The following is a 15,068-nucleotide window of genomic DNA, read 5'->3' on the forward strand; positions in this document are numbered from 1 at the left end:
AGTCCAACCCATGTCCCACATTTTGGTTCATTTTTGGATTAATTTTCTTTGTTTTTCCCCCGATATTTTCCCCATATTTCACCCGATGTCTTGCCCTTGAGAAAGAAATTTTGTCCTCCATGGTGTCAAGCATTAACTAAGACTTGCAGTAAAATACAATTTCAAATGTGCCCAAAGATGTTTTATTTTGAAAATTCCCAGTCTCTGCTTTGCTTTTCAGCGAGTGACTTCCTGGCTGTACAATCCACTCTCCTCTCGACTGACTACGATTCCAAGCAGCGAGCATCAAACATAGCGTTCCTCATGTTTTTAAGAATTTTATCCAGCGCTAGTTATGTATTTTATGTTGGTTATATATATTGTATGTTTTAACCAAGCATTATATTCAGTAACTGATGCTTTTACATCACATTTTAAATTAAATAACTCAAGTATTTCCATTAAAATCTGCTCAATTAACGGCGGTACCGCAGGAGATTTCCGTGGAACCATGGGGTTCGGGGTCAGGCACCGTCACAATCTACCAAAATTATGATGTGAGAAATAATGTTTGAATGAATGACAAGTCAAATAGTCGCAACATTATTTTCTCCCTTCTTGATGGGGAACACAAAATAACACACCAAAACTTAATTCTTAAATGTATTGTTTTTTACATTTATTATTAGGAAAATATTTTGGAGATTTTATCGCAACACGTTGACTACAATAATGCACATTTTCTCTAGACAGACGGCAGTTAGCGCACATCAATGGAAACATGAGGAGATTTAAAGTGGTTAGAGAACCTCAGATCAAGTCCTATTTGGTGTTACAGTTAGTGGGCTTGGGGTATCACCACTGATGCTATGGGTAAAGAGGAAGCCTATATTGGTGAATGTAATTCAGTAATAATTCCAGGTGAGAAATGGGGGGAGGAGGATTTTTGGTGATTGTTTTGGTGAACTTTTTCCAGATCAATGAGTCCTCCTTTGATATCAGTTTTGAGCCCTGCGTGAGATGGATGATGCAGTTTAAAATTGACATGAGGTAAAGCTGGTTTATGTTACAGTCGAAGTGAAACTAATTCAGTTCAGCTCAACAAAGACTGCTGTGGTTGAATGACTGACTGACTTCCATGGATCAAACCAAGAGGTAGTGCCTGGCAATATTCGTCTACTGCTGTGTAAAAGCAAGTAAATTATTGTCGGATGCTGCAAATGCTGCTCAGTGGAGTTGACGCTGCCTTCGGAAAGGTTCGCAAATCATCACTTCAAACATGTGGTTTGCCCAAAAATAGCTGACAGCCGTGCTTGAATTGTCAGTCCACCGGCCCCCTGTGAGGAGTTCTTCTGTCAAAAACACACGGTACAAAAGCTGTGCCGATGATGACGTCCCCATACCTCTCGCAGAAAGACAAAAGTCCGTCACAAATCTGCCGGCGCCACCCACCCTTATTCGGCTGATTATTCCCAATGGGCTGTCTAGGAGGAGATCAGGCGAGATTTCATTTTGGAGCTCAAATCAAATCAAACACTTTGAGGCGTCTTGTTAACATCCCACTTACAAGACAGGCGCCCTCGGATGCTGTTAAAAGATTTTCTATAAGGGATTCAGACGGAGCCAATCATCGATGAAGGATTTCAGCAACCCACCAGCGGACCATCAGGTCCTCGCAGAACAGCCGCTAACCGGTCCCCATTAAACACCGTCAGATGCGTCTACTGTCTCCTCCTGACAGCTCATTGTTTCGAGTCTCATCCTTCCTGTTGCACTTGTTCCATCTCCCACTCAGGGGGTTCTCCGCATGCTTAAATCTGGGGAAATAACTGTGAGCGGAAGTGTTGGCTCAAACAAAGAAGTGTGTGGTCTGTCGGAGTCAAGCTTCTTGGGTGACATGCAGAAAAGCAGTCTGCTTCATGCAGGAATTGAAAAGATGTCTGCGTCCTGCATGCTTCAAAGCCAGTATATTGAGAGCAGGGGTGCGATGGCGGGCCTCTCTGAAGTCCACTTGGCGGGGGAAGCCCACCCTGGCATGTGCCGCAGCAGCTACTGTAGGTCTCCTCACACGTTCTCCCTTTCATTTGTAAACAGCAGGGAAGGGATCGGATGGGTAACAAAGGAAGAGGCTGATTGAATTTGACACCGCTGTCTCTTCTACCTGCGTCCCTACACTTCAACAGCTGCCCTTTGATGGCTGCCAGGGGGCTTAACTTGATCAGCCGGCTAAATATTGGGATTACAAGTGACTAGTATGTTAATTTCATTTGTCATCAAGGCGTGCGGAGAGCGCGTCGTGTCTTGAAGCCGTGCAGGATACGTGCTGCACCTTCCGCATTTTACGAGGGGTGTTATCCAGGATCTGTCTCCGTCGTGAAAAAAGAGCCGTAAATACGAGCGTAGAGACAAATGAAACCATCTGAGTGGAGATACACTGATTTACGCCGTTTTGCTAGCTGTGCGTTTCTCCTAATGTGAACATCAATACGAGGCAGCGTAAGGTGGGGAGAGGGACGGTGGGGGGACATATTGGATAGCATTTTAAGGCTCTCAATATACTGTGTCAAGATTTGGAATAGCATGGAGAAGAGCTGGCACCACTTTCGATCTATCCCAGTGTCTAGAACAGGCTTCCTTTACCCCCAAATATTCCGTCACTTGGAACACAAAGAGAAGGACTTGGAAATATATAATAAGATCATCCACAATGACCTGAACTATACTTCATATTTGGATTAAGCTGGAAACCAGATGATATTCGATTTAAAACACCTATGAAACCGCAAGACTATATATTACATTTTTTTAGAGTCAAAATACATATATATGTTGATACTGTCCAGTGGCAAAACATTGTTTTTTCACTGAGGCAAGGTCACAGCCAGTAACAATTGGTGTCAGGAGTGGGTTACTAGCTTAAGGCCAGGTGAAGTGCACGCAAATCTAGGACCCACAGGAGTAACTGAAGCCCTGAATCCAAGTAGTTTGCAGGGAAACATGTAGCAAAACACAGGCACTATCTGCCATACAGTCAGGTTTAAGTCCGAGTGCAGGTTTTTCCCTCTGACAAACGGTGTCACTAGAGGGATGGTCACCAGCAGGTCTTCATTTGTGAGTAGTTTTCAGTCTTATACGCTGGAATATATAGAAGGAAGGAGCACCAGGAGACTCTGGAGACTCTGGTTTATGATTAAGTGCAGGGCAAGGCATTGTGTGCTGTGATGAACTGGCAGGTAGAACCTTGATCCAAGCAGACCTCCAGGCGTCCACAAAGGTCTGATCAATGATAAGCTCAGGTGAGTGTTGGAGAGAGGTTGTGAAATTGTTTTCATATGTACCTCCCCCCCCCCCAAACCCGTCAGCAGCTCCAAATAGCTACAGGCAATAGAAACAAATGTCAATAAAATAAAGTGAAAGTAGGAGCCAAACATTTTCCTGAAATCATTTGCTATTCTTCTCTTGATTTTGACAAACCATGGAACCACCTTTTTGCTTGTTTAAAACCTCGACAACAGCAGGGACCTCTAATCCTTGCTTCAGCCCCACAACCTCAGTAGTAGTGTTATGAGGAAGTCTCCAAAAGTTGCTGTCTACCTTGCTCCGGTCAGTTCATGTGATGCTCTTCTAACAGAGCCCGAGAGCAGACACAGTGAAATCCTGAGGGATTTTGTCGAGCAGAGGGAAGTGGTTTGGTCAGTGCATGATCATCTTGTGTGGATTATGGATCCCTTGTCCACAATATTGAACCTGTTAAGAGTTACCTTGTAAGAGTTAACATGATTCTTTCTTGTTAGTAGTGGAAGAGGTTTGTTGCGTGGCTCTACTTACAAATATATTATAGATCCAGAGATAAGGTCTTATTTATTCACTATTGTTCTACCATTATTCCCATATGAGGGTCTCAGGGGGGCGGAGCTTATCCCAGCTACTGGGCCAGCCTATCACAAGGCACACGGGGACAGTACAAAACTCAATAAATCTTTTTGGACTGAGGGAGGAAACTATAGTTATAAGCATGAGGAGAAAGGATTAAGAGCTGGAAGTGAACCTACAACAGTGTTAGTTCCAATCATGCACCACTGTTTATTGTCTTATTCACTTAAACATAGTTACATTAAATGAGCCACATACGACCCTCTAGCCACAGTTTCGACTTTTTCCTCAAAATATTGGGCGATTTATTATCATTTAGAATCATTTGTTTTTGTCCTTTAATGTTTGTCCAATACTATTGTCATATACCAATGTCATTTCAAACCTTCCAACCTAAATTCTTCAGCACCTGAACTGCTAATAACCTTTATATAGATGTATGAGCACTGAACCAATAAATGTGTAAAAGAATGTAAATTTGGACTCAGTGTGAGCGCAGCATATATAAGGTGTCAGAAGAGGAAGCAGAGAGGAAGAAACATGAGATAGATTTTGCATCGCCGACTCCGAAGGTTGGAGACATCCCAGCAAGTGCGGAGCAGGAATTTGTCGGAGACGAATATGCGTCTCCTCGGGGGAGGTGCGAGTCGCAGCAAACATGAGGAGATTAAACAGGAGCTAATGACAACCTAATTAATAAAAACAGCAATCCTAACTGCGCTCTGACAGTGCAGCCGAAATGCAAAGCAAATAAACATGCGGAGGAAGTTCAGACGGCGTTTCGTGTGCTGGTGTTTCTATGTGAAAGGATGAGGTTTGTTCAAAGACTATAATGGCAAATGTCCATATGATACTGATCAAAAATATAGTGCAACCAAAAGTGATATAGTTTGCGATCCATTAGACCAGTCGCATTATATCATGTTGCCTTTGTGAATAAGTAAGAGCTCAAATTCATCGACGTCCGCCGGCCATCGTTCATCTGAAAGTAGAGCCACACCTGGCTGGAAGGTTTCTGTATGTGGACATCCAAGTCTGACTCCAGTGTCATGTTAGATTTCTCGAGTATCAATAAAAGAAAAGGTGACACATAAGCTCTTCCTCGAGGACTTCAATATTTTATCAGAGTACTTCAGCAGGTCCGGCCGGTTCTGTGACCCGCTGCAAGTGCGCTTCTTAATCTACAAGGCTGGCAGACAGGGAACCGCTTTCACGAGGTCCTTAATCTAACAATTTCATGACCGCGGCGAGGCAGCGCGCTTATCAGATGGTGCGTATCACGTTACAGGTGGTCCACGGACCGCCAGCGTCACCAGTGTAATCCACCCCGAGACTGTAACCATATCATGACACGGTAACGCCTCTGAAGAATAACTTGCAAATACAGTTGAAGCTTTAGGATAAAATGTCTCAGAGTTAAAGATGACTGACTGACCAGCAATCTCTTCATCACAGCTGTAGAAATGGAGCTTAACAACTGTGGCAGGGAGCCAGATTCACACGCAAACAACTTCATAATTCAAGAGAAATGGTGTGTATAAACGGCAGTTTCAAAATGACTTTCTCAGTTGCCCCACAAGCAGTATCTAATGAAGAGGAAGATATTTACTCCTGCATACACTGACTTATATTTTACAGGTGACATGGCACTTACTGAAAACATACATTTTTTATAGGGATGAATTAAAAATGAAAATATTCCTTATTGCCCAGCCACCTGAGCTCAACAGCCGTAACAGGCAATGATGACCCCCGGGGCCACGTTGAGACCATGTTCCGGACCTCATGAGAACGGTATCAAGCTTATTCTGTTTTTTTTTTTTCTCCATTTTTTAAACAAAGGGTTGCCCTACTTCTTCAAGTTTCCGTTCCATGAAGGTGCCCTGGTGATATTTTATGATCACAGTATTCCATACCCCATCTGTTGTGTTTTTTCTAGAATGCATTTATTACTACTTTTCATGACATGTCACTCATTTCTAGCTGTTCGATTTTTGCCGTCACACCTTTAGGTGGCTTCCATCAGCCCAAATAACAATCTCACAAGTGGCCCTGAAAAAGTATATGCGTAGTGTCAACTATATTATGAGTTTAGTTTCCTTTAGCACGGGGGGTTTAAAAAATAAAAAATAGCATTTTTGCAGCAGTTGCCATACATGGTGTCTTCAGCATTGCCGTTTGATTTGGCCCAGCTACGTTCCTGTACATGATAAATCAGTCATCTTACGTGAAAGTTTATGATCACTCTGTCTCTGAATGCCTTCTAAACAATAGCAAAGGTATAACTTTACTTCAGTTTGTGCGTCAGACCTCCTCCACGTGGCCTCAGCAGCACACCTCAGCGCCATGCTCCATTCATCCTAGTGCGCTTTACTCTTCTCAACGTACCAAATTTGTTTCTACTTCTGCCCACAACAAGTCTGTCAGGACGTCAAGGTACTGCCAACTGCCTCCCTGGTCTGCCTACGTTCCTCACAAAATGCCTGCGCAGATGAGATTCGGAAAATATAAGTCTCTCATGAAGGTTTTCTGCCATTGCTTGATATGTAGAAACCTGGATGGATGTGTCACTGTGGCAATGGTGGCAGGTATGAGAGGTAAGGCGTTAGCAACTGAGCTAGCTCACAGGCTCGAACCTAGTAAGCAGTCAATATCAAACTAATAAAATAAAACATTCAATCCTAAATGTGAAAAATATTAAGGAATGATTCCAGTTTGTTGCCTTTTAAATCAGTATATTTCCCCTAAGATCTGAAGACTTTCCTCACCGCCATGGGCTTCCGCTTATAGTCAATAGCATCAGTATTTAAGTGAAATATATATTTAGATTTGTCGGGCAGGTTATTGTGAACTGCAATTTTATGTGGCACACAGTAAAAGTAATGGCCGTTTAATATGGCACCAAGGGACGTGACACATTGATGGGGCAGCATTAACAGAGTCTATAGCTGTCAAATGAGCACTTACATGAGCACTTACTCCATCTGACCTCAGTTGGGGTGAGCAAGAGCGGACGTCCAGCTCATGTGTAGGCTGCAGACCTCCTTCAATACCATGGCTGTCCTTGTCTTTCTGCTGTTGTTTCATGATTTAACGGAGAACACTGATGTAACATGGTCACTGTTTGGTTGCTTCTGATCAATAAAGTCGCATCTACCTACACCAGGTTCTGTGGAAATCTCCAACGAATCCGCAGCTTCAGAACAAAGCTGCTTTAATTTTTAAACTTGAGAATCATATTTTAGGCAGCAGAATCAAAACGAGTCACGTGACCAACCAGAGCAGCTTCGCTGTGAATTCTGCAGCATGCAATGTTAAAGAGACACTCTGTCCTCCACTTCCGCGAGTTTATCTAAGCTGCTTCATTTTTATTTAACTTCACCGCAGAGTCTCTGTTTCACCGCGTCTCTGCAGTAACAAAACTCCAGCTCTCTCAGCTCTCACACCTGATGTGTCGAACAAACCTGGCAACGCCAATTATACACTCAAAATACAACAAAAACAAACAAAAAAACACGACTGAAACACAACATTGTTCCCTCAATCTAAACACAATATATAATATTCATAAAAGTAAGGCTTTATATTCTAATTTTCCCTTCTGTTTTGCCTCCCTTCCACCACTACTTATAGCAGTTACAATGAACAGCAATTAAATATGTGTAAATGCCTCAAAATAATTTGAAAATCATCCAGATTTTTGCCTTAAATCCGGTTGCTCCCATTCTTCTTTCAAGCTATTGGTTATTGAACGCACAAGCTGCTGGTAAATTGGCGAGTGACAATGTACAGTGAAGGGTGGAAGCAGCGACTGTTCTTAGTCTGAGCTAAGTGGCTGTCTATTAAACTCAGGCAAAACAAACATCTTCTGTGTCAAAGGGTGTTGTAAAATCCGGCTAAATAATTCACAGAGGCAGAGGTGAGAAAAGGCAAATGCGCTGCTCTACTTCCCACTCAGTTTAAAAGTTCTGGAGGACATACCACGGAGGGCAGCAGACTAGAGCCTGGTTATCTGCTCCTTAGCTCAGAGGGAAAGTCTCTCTTTGTGGGGAAAAACACCTTGAAAAGGCGAGCTTTGTCTTAGCGAACAGTAGATGACAAAGGTTTAAGGAAAAGCAAGGAGCGATAAACCAGGGGGCAGGCAAGGCATGCATGGAAGTGTGTAACGGAGTTCTGTCCGGATTAGGCCTGCATGGTTTAGGATGGATCAGCAAAACGCAAAGTAGCGGGAGTCAGTCGTGGGAGGAGATGAGGATAGACTGCGAGGCATGCCGCGATAGATGGGAGCGACAGTCTGGAGGAGAGAGGGAGGAAGGGAGACGTGTGGAAGAGGCAAAAGACAGCTTAGCAAAGGAGCTTAGTTGAGGTGGATAACTCTGAAGATCGTCTCTATCCACGGTGAGAGCGAAATGGGGGCGGCATCTTCTCCTCCTTCCCTCTCTATTTCAATGCTCTTTCCATCCCCCATCCAGGCATTTTCCAGGTAGACACCGTGCTCGTCCAATCTCTCACCATGCTGCTGGGTAGTCGGGACTCAAACACAGCACTTTGGAAAACAAGCGCCTCTTTAATCCCCAAAAGTTCTCCACTAATAACAAGGAGATTGGAGAGCAAACATGAAAACCGCCATGCTGCTTTCATGTTTACCGGAGGGAGGAAATGACCACAGTTAAGGATGTCAACAAAAGGCCACATGGATCCGCTGCCATGGACGGAGTGTTTCCACGTCACAGACACACAATCTCAACAGCTGGTTCTGGGAAGGGCACAACGTAGTTGTTTACAGTTCAACTTGTTATGAATGAGGCAATCTTTTTATGGCAAAAAATGCAACGGCAGGGTCTGAATTACACACTACAGGCGGTGGAGAGCAAGTAATGGCTGATCTACACAGCTTCATCTGTTCTAAGACACCAAACAACTCGGACTCAAATGCTCGCAACCCATGGGCAAGTCACCTGGTTCACCCTCTCTGTTGTCTTTAGACACACCATGATGAAATGGCAATGAACGAGCAGAGCAGAAAATCTAACAAGCCGGTCTCCTCCAGCTTCTCCTCCCACCTGCTGGCCGGCAACCATACAGAAAGAGACGCTTGTTTCAAAGTGCTGCGAGGACGCAGATCGCTGCCACGCTTCAAGTCACTGATGTCCTGATGGGATTCAGTCTCCTCAGCAGAAGGACGGTGCCACCGTCATGCTACACCACTGGGTCAAGCTAATCTCCATTGAAGTATTACAAGGATAATTTTGAAAGAAACCGCCCTTTCTCCCCCAGTGAACCGCCCACCCCCCACCCCGCCTCCCAACTCCCACTCAGGGCAGCAGTGGCGCCAGCTCGGTGCAAAATGGTAAGTTGTTTTTTTTTTGTTTCCACGGCTAGAGAACGAGGACTCACATGGCATCCCTACGGAGCAGCATAGTGGGGAAATAGAAAGTACAATAGAACATTATACAAACACACACACACGCACATATGTGCATGCTCGCACCCATCCATAGGAAAAAAAAACGCACTTCTGAAAGTGTGACTAGACGGAAGACATGCATGGCTCATGAAAACAGTGTGTCAAAAACTGTGTGTGCGTGTGAGCCATCCAAAGTTGCTACCAGAGATTTGCTGCGATCTGGCAGACCCCGGAACTGTGTTAACTACTGCCATCTATCTCAGGGGAGGATGAACGACGAGCGGTTTAGAAGCTGTCCACATGGATAATTTGCAATGTAGAGGTTTTCCTCTTCTTATCAGAAACTCTCACATTATGGTCTCAGATTTCGTTCCTCACTATTGTGACTATTACATCCAGAATAAAGAAGTGTTTTTGGATGCTCCAACTTAATATTGAAAACTATAATAGTTAAAAAATTTACCTACACATGATATCCATTATCAATTCACCTGTATTTATTTTTGGACAGTGGGAGAAATGGGGTACCTGAAGAAGACCCAGTTCAGCACCAGGAGAACACTCAAACCCCACTGACAAAGGACCCATGTTCTTGACATCAGTGACACGTTTAGTGCCAGTAGTGTAGACCAGACATCAGGTACCTTTTTGACTGAGAGAGCTGAGAAACCTACATATTTTAAAATGTAATTTCTCAAGCAGTCCAGTCAACCAATCACAGTGATTGATTGCTAAAACATGGCTCCGCCTCCACAGCCAGTCAGCTGAGCAGCGTAGTGCTCCTGGAACAGAAGGTAAGTAGGAAGAAGAAATGCAAGAAGACTATATATGGACCAAAAACAGCGCATTTTAGCACTTTAATGTAAATAAAATGTCTGTAATTTCATTGTTCTGATGTGACATGGCTCAATCTTAGCAGCATGAATTTTGTTTCCTCACAAAATTCCATGCTATAGCGATCAATGACTGTGACTGGTTTGATGGGCTGCAGAGCATCATGGGAACTCACTGTTACTGAGCTTGCAGTTGAGTCAGGGAAGTCAGGGAAGCTGCGCTCAGTGGTCAACGTATTTTGGCCTTTCACAGAGTCAAACCTCACGTGGAATGAGTCATATCTGGCTCACAAGCCATAGGTTCCCAACCTCTGGTGTAGACACTTGACACCATTCAGTTAAAAAGCTTCTTCTGATGGAGGACCAAAGGCAGTTGCTCATCTTTAGATCAGGTAAACATCTTTCATATCAGCACATTCTCACACCCAAGACGTCAAATATCGAGGATTTGCAAGTGGAGTTTTGTGCCTCAGACTAAGGCTACAGCCTGCGTTGGGTATTGCTGCACTAACCTTCAATACCCCACTTTTTGGCCTATCCTGCCAACGCAGAAGACAGAAAGATGGAGGTTGGAGTTAGGGTTAAGACATGGTGTGGCCCTGCTTCACTCAGTAAAACGCATAGCCACAAAAGTAGAGATGAGAGCGCACAATTGACACCAACCCCAACATCAGTCAGGAGGGGAAACATTTCACTCCATTCAAATACCTTTGCGACAAAATGCCATGCAGAAGACTGAGATCGGCGTCACTCTGTGATGCAAAAGTCCACTTGCAAATAGTCCCATAGAGCATGTGACACCTTGGAAGTGAGAATGTTTTGTTTATATAAACCACTATCTTGCAATTGATTTTAATTGAATTCCAAAATCCAGTAAGAGACTGTGGGCAAACCATGGACGGAGCTCTTAAGGCGGAAATTTTGAATTAGATTAGTGGCTAAAGGCTTGGAAATAATGTGTCACTAAAAGCAAATGTCGGGATTGTTTAAAGAAGAGGAAAACGTCTGCGAATGATCTGGGAAACTGTGGACAGAATCTAAAGGCCTGAGTCTCGGCAGGACAACCAGTGTGCGGCGCCGCGATTTGAAAAAGTGAGTTTCCTAAGTAGTTTCATCGCTGCCTCTTACCCACATGAAGATTAACTCCACCATCCAAGACCAGGGGTGGAAGAAGGTTCAAGAGGATCCAGGCAGATGTGCGAGGGTGGGTGGTTAGTGAAGGGTGTTAATACAGAGGTAGGAGAGGACGAAAGCGGAGGTACTTAGCAAGAGCAGGCAGGTAGACGGATCATCCGCAGTCAGGTGGTGAAGCTAACGTCAGGGCCGACCTTTGGTGCCCAACTTCTACTGTGGACTCTATCTCATTGGTTCTGACATCAGCCGCGCTGGACCTCCCCCCCCTCCCTCCTCGCCCCTGTCACCCTTCCGCTAAAAACTTCAAAGCTAGCATTAGCGTCTCATTTTTTTTTGATGCAAATGAGAGAGGAAAGAAAAAGCCTTTCATTTCTTCCCTGCCTCCTTCATTTTCCGCGAGAATTGTTGCTGCCCCCTTGAGACGAGGCCTGACGCACAGTTTTGGGTTGAAAACGGGTGAGGGGGATCCTGGGGGCTGCTCTGCATTACCTAAACAAACCATTCAGCAAACAAACAATTAGAAACTCATGAATTATGGACAAGCCGTCTAAAAGAGCGGTAAAAACAAGGGCTGGGAGCCGCCGCAGAGCTAATGAAATGCAAGTCTTGGCGTTCAGAAAAGAGGGGACGTAAGCGACCTGCGCATGTGTGACTGCGTCTGCTTCCATCGCTGCGCTACCTTCACATGCAGTCTGTCTCACTTGTTGTGGAGTCTAAGTGCAAATGAGTGACAAAACAACATTGAGAGGTGCTGGACAAAACAGAGAGTGAAGGAAGAAGACAGGTGTCTAGAGATCCACAGCTGTGCTTCAGCCATTTTGTTTTTCACAGCACTAGCCATCATTCACGACTGGTTTACCTCTCGCAGACGCGCACCGTCCATGCAGCAATGATCCAGGAGGATATACTGAACACCAGCAGGACAGTTCCTGGACAGATGGTCATGAGCGTCTTCATGACAAAGCGTGTGTTGAAGTTGATCTTGTTGAGGGCGCCGATGCTCCGAGACGAAGCGTCCGTGAACAGCTTGCTGTGTAGCAACATGACCCTGCCGATCAGGTAGAGTCTCAGGAACATGGGGATGGAGAGGATGATGTCCACGTCGGCGTCCGCCACCGACGGCGTGTAGGTGAAGGCCAGCCGCGCCGTCCAGGTGAAGACGTACTGGCCGGGGATGGGATGGATGGCACACACCAGCAGCTCCAAGACAATGAAGAAGATCCGCTCATAAGTCATGGCTATCCTCCAGTCGTCCGCACCGTTGTCAACCATAAACAGCTGCGGGACAGACAGGTCGAGATTTATACCTGACGGACCGGTTCAAAATGAACAAAACACCAGCATGAATGAGTAAAATTTCTGTGGAAATCTCTCGACCCAGTCTGGCTTTTGGGCCTTATGAGGTCCTTTCACGACCTCTAACAGGCCCTTCTTTGTCTATCGATATGTCACTCTGCGTCCTTAACCTGTTGCACATCCGCCCGAGTCACACCTGCCCCTCATCTCATCCATGAACCTCTAGCATCAATGTTCCATTATATTAAATTCATGCACCTCGTAACTATCCTGCTCTTGATGTGGCGGATGAATGACACTTAAATGGCGCTATAACATTATTCTGCAGTCCACTCACCTGGATTTCCCGGGCATGGTACATTATTATAAGACCAAGCAATATAACAGTGGAAAGGCTGATAAGGCATTTCAGTGCAAATGAGTATGAAGATTCCTGCAGCGACAGAGAAGGACAAAAATATACAGTCAGAGTTCCCTTCACAAATTCATCAACAATTGAAATTGCCACCAGTCATTTGAAAAACACAGCAAACTTCTCATTTATCAGAGCTTTTTGAATACATTTTGATAGCAGAACGATCAAATTTGAGCGGAACTTTTACGCTTAAACATCAGGGTGTAAGTGCCCCAGTGAGGCGTACAGTGCAAAGTACAGTTTTTTTTGTGCTTCTAGATATATATTCTCATTTGGCCTCCTTCACCATGAATGTTTTGGTTATGATATCACATTATAACATTTTATTTATTAAATCTGAGCCTTGCATCAATATGATTCTTTTTCTGTAACATGTAAGAAAAAAATCCCAGCCCGATTTTGAACATTTACTCGCAAAATAACATTTTAAAAACAATAATTTTGGAGGATAAAAAGAACCCACAAAATGCAACTCATGATTTCTCTGTTTATCCATTTTGGCAGTGATTTCTCTCCATAGTTCTGACTGACATTATTCTTCAAATTGTATTTGGCTTTCAGCGCCTGATGCTCCGTTTTTAACATCTGGTACTCTTCATCGATCTTTTCCAACTTGTATCGGTTCTCAGCGTCTCCCATGAACTCGCAGAGTCAGTGTTCTGCTCTGACACTGCCCCATCTTCCTCCCTGCAGTTATAGTTAGCTTCCAGCTTTGCTACAACCTACAACCTTGGTGTTTCCTAGTGGTTTACACAACTCACACACTCTTTTTGAGTCATTTATTACCACTGAAAACAGATATTTTGCACGATTTAATAGTGATAGAGTGAGGAGCTCGAGCTCAAACTACAAATTAATCTAGCTTTCCAGTTCAAAGTTTACAATAAAATACTTAAAAAATGAGTGAATAATCATATAAAAATATTACATGTTAAGTATATTTAACACAAAATAAATAAATTTGCTTCCTGGAGTTAAGTAAAAGGGTCATTCTTCTTTGAAGGAATATTTGCATCGTGGTTGTCTAACAGTAGTGGATGTTGTTCACAATGCTGAGGACAAATACTGCTTTAATCTAACTGCAGAGCTTTTTAAGGCTAAATATTCAGTTCAATTGTGCATGTGTTTGGAAAAACTACCATTTAAATGCTTCTTGGAAAACTACTTAGCATGAAAAGCAGGAGCGGTTTCTTGAAAATGATTTGGCTGCACTCTCAGATGAAAAAGCGGCGACAGTGTCTTGGATTAATGTCTCTCTGTTAACATTAAAGTACATAAAAGCGCCTTTTAAAAGTCGACGGAGGCCAGATAATGGGGTTTGCACACAAACAGCGCGGCCGGGCGCAGCTGCAGGTGGAGGTGCAGCCTGCTATTATCTCCAGCACTGTTCCCCTCCATCCAAACCACCAATTAATCAAAGCCCGGCTCTAACACGGGGACTTTCCATTTAATGATAGGAGCAGAAGTGGCACAGCTAGCATTAACAGGGGGGGGCACCACAGTCGGCGTGCTCGTGATAAATAGGCCAGCTGGGTGCACGAGTTCTACTGGTGTCTGTGTGAGTGGGAGATCCGAAAAAATGAGAGTCGATTTCAGATGCGGACCGCACCATTTGTGCTGAAGAATGGATCTAAATAGCAGGTTGTAGCTGTGCAGCATGGTCTACATAGCCGAATGTATTTTTGGCGTTTAACTAGATTGTTTTTGCTCCTCTGGCCGGCGACTCAAGACTTATTAACGTCTGAAACTGTTCTGAGAAGTCCCTGGTGCAATAATATCGAGTAAACCAATTAAAGCACCTGCCCAGGGTTCAAGGATTTTAACTCCCTGTGGTCCCTCGAAGTGTTTCTTTCCTCCTGGGAAAACACACCGAGAGAGTCCGCCGTCTGACGTGAGATGGAAACCATGGACCATCTTCAGTTTGTGCTTCCTGTCTGGAGTGGTAGTGACACGAGACCCTCGGAGTCGAGAGGTCGTTCTTGTTCGGGCTGAGGTCGACTTGATAAATGGACCCAACCGGACCTGGTTACAGTCGCGCTATTGACTTTCCAGAAACTCTATAAATCACTCTGCGGAACACTATGTGGCGACGACATGCTCGATCGAAACCAAAAAGTCATTAAAAAACAAA

At 44.2% G+C, this 15,068-nt stretch overlaps 1 protein-coding gene across 5 annotated transcripts in view; it reads right to left on the reverse strand.

Annotated features, from left to right (window-relative positions):
• kcnn1a (potassium intermediate/small conductance calcium-activated channel, subfamily N, member 1a) overlaps positions 1-15,068 on the reverse strand; it is a 55,995-nt gene that overhangs the window by 14,292 nt on the left and 26,635 nt on the right. For 3 of the 5 annotated variants that reach the window (XM_053882804.1, XM_053882806.1, XM_053882805.1), the window contains exons 3-4: positions 12,860-12,955; positions 12,086-12,504 (exon numbers count right to left, since the gene is read on the reverse strand). In XM_053882804.1, coding sequence (XP_053738779.1) covers positions 12,086-12,504; positions 12,860-12,955 — 515 coding nt within the window. Of the gene's footprint in view, positions 1-6,240; positions 6,336-6,819; positions 9,085-12,085; positions 12,505-12,859; positions 12,956-15,068 lie in introns of those variants that run through there. The other 2 variants (XM_053882808.1, XM_053882807.1) reach the window with 2 other exon arrangements.

The sequence above is a fragment of the Synchiropus splendidus genome, chromosome 13, assembly GCF_027744825.2.
Source record: "Synchiropus splendidus isolate RoL2022-P1 chromosome 13, RoL_Sspl_1.0, whole genome shotgun sequence".
In the NCBI taxonomy this organism is placed as follows: Eukaryota; Metazoa; Chordata; class Actinopteri; order Syngnathiformes; family Callionymidae; genus Synchiropus; species Synchiropus splendidus.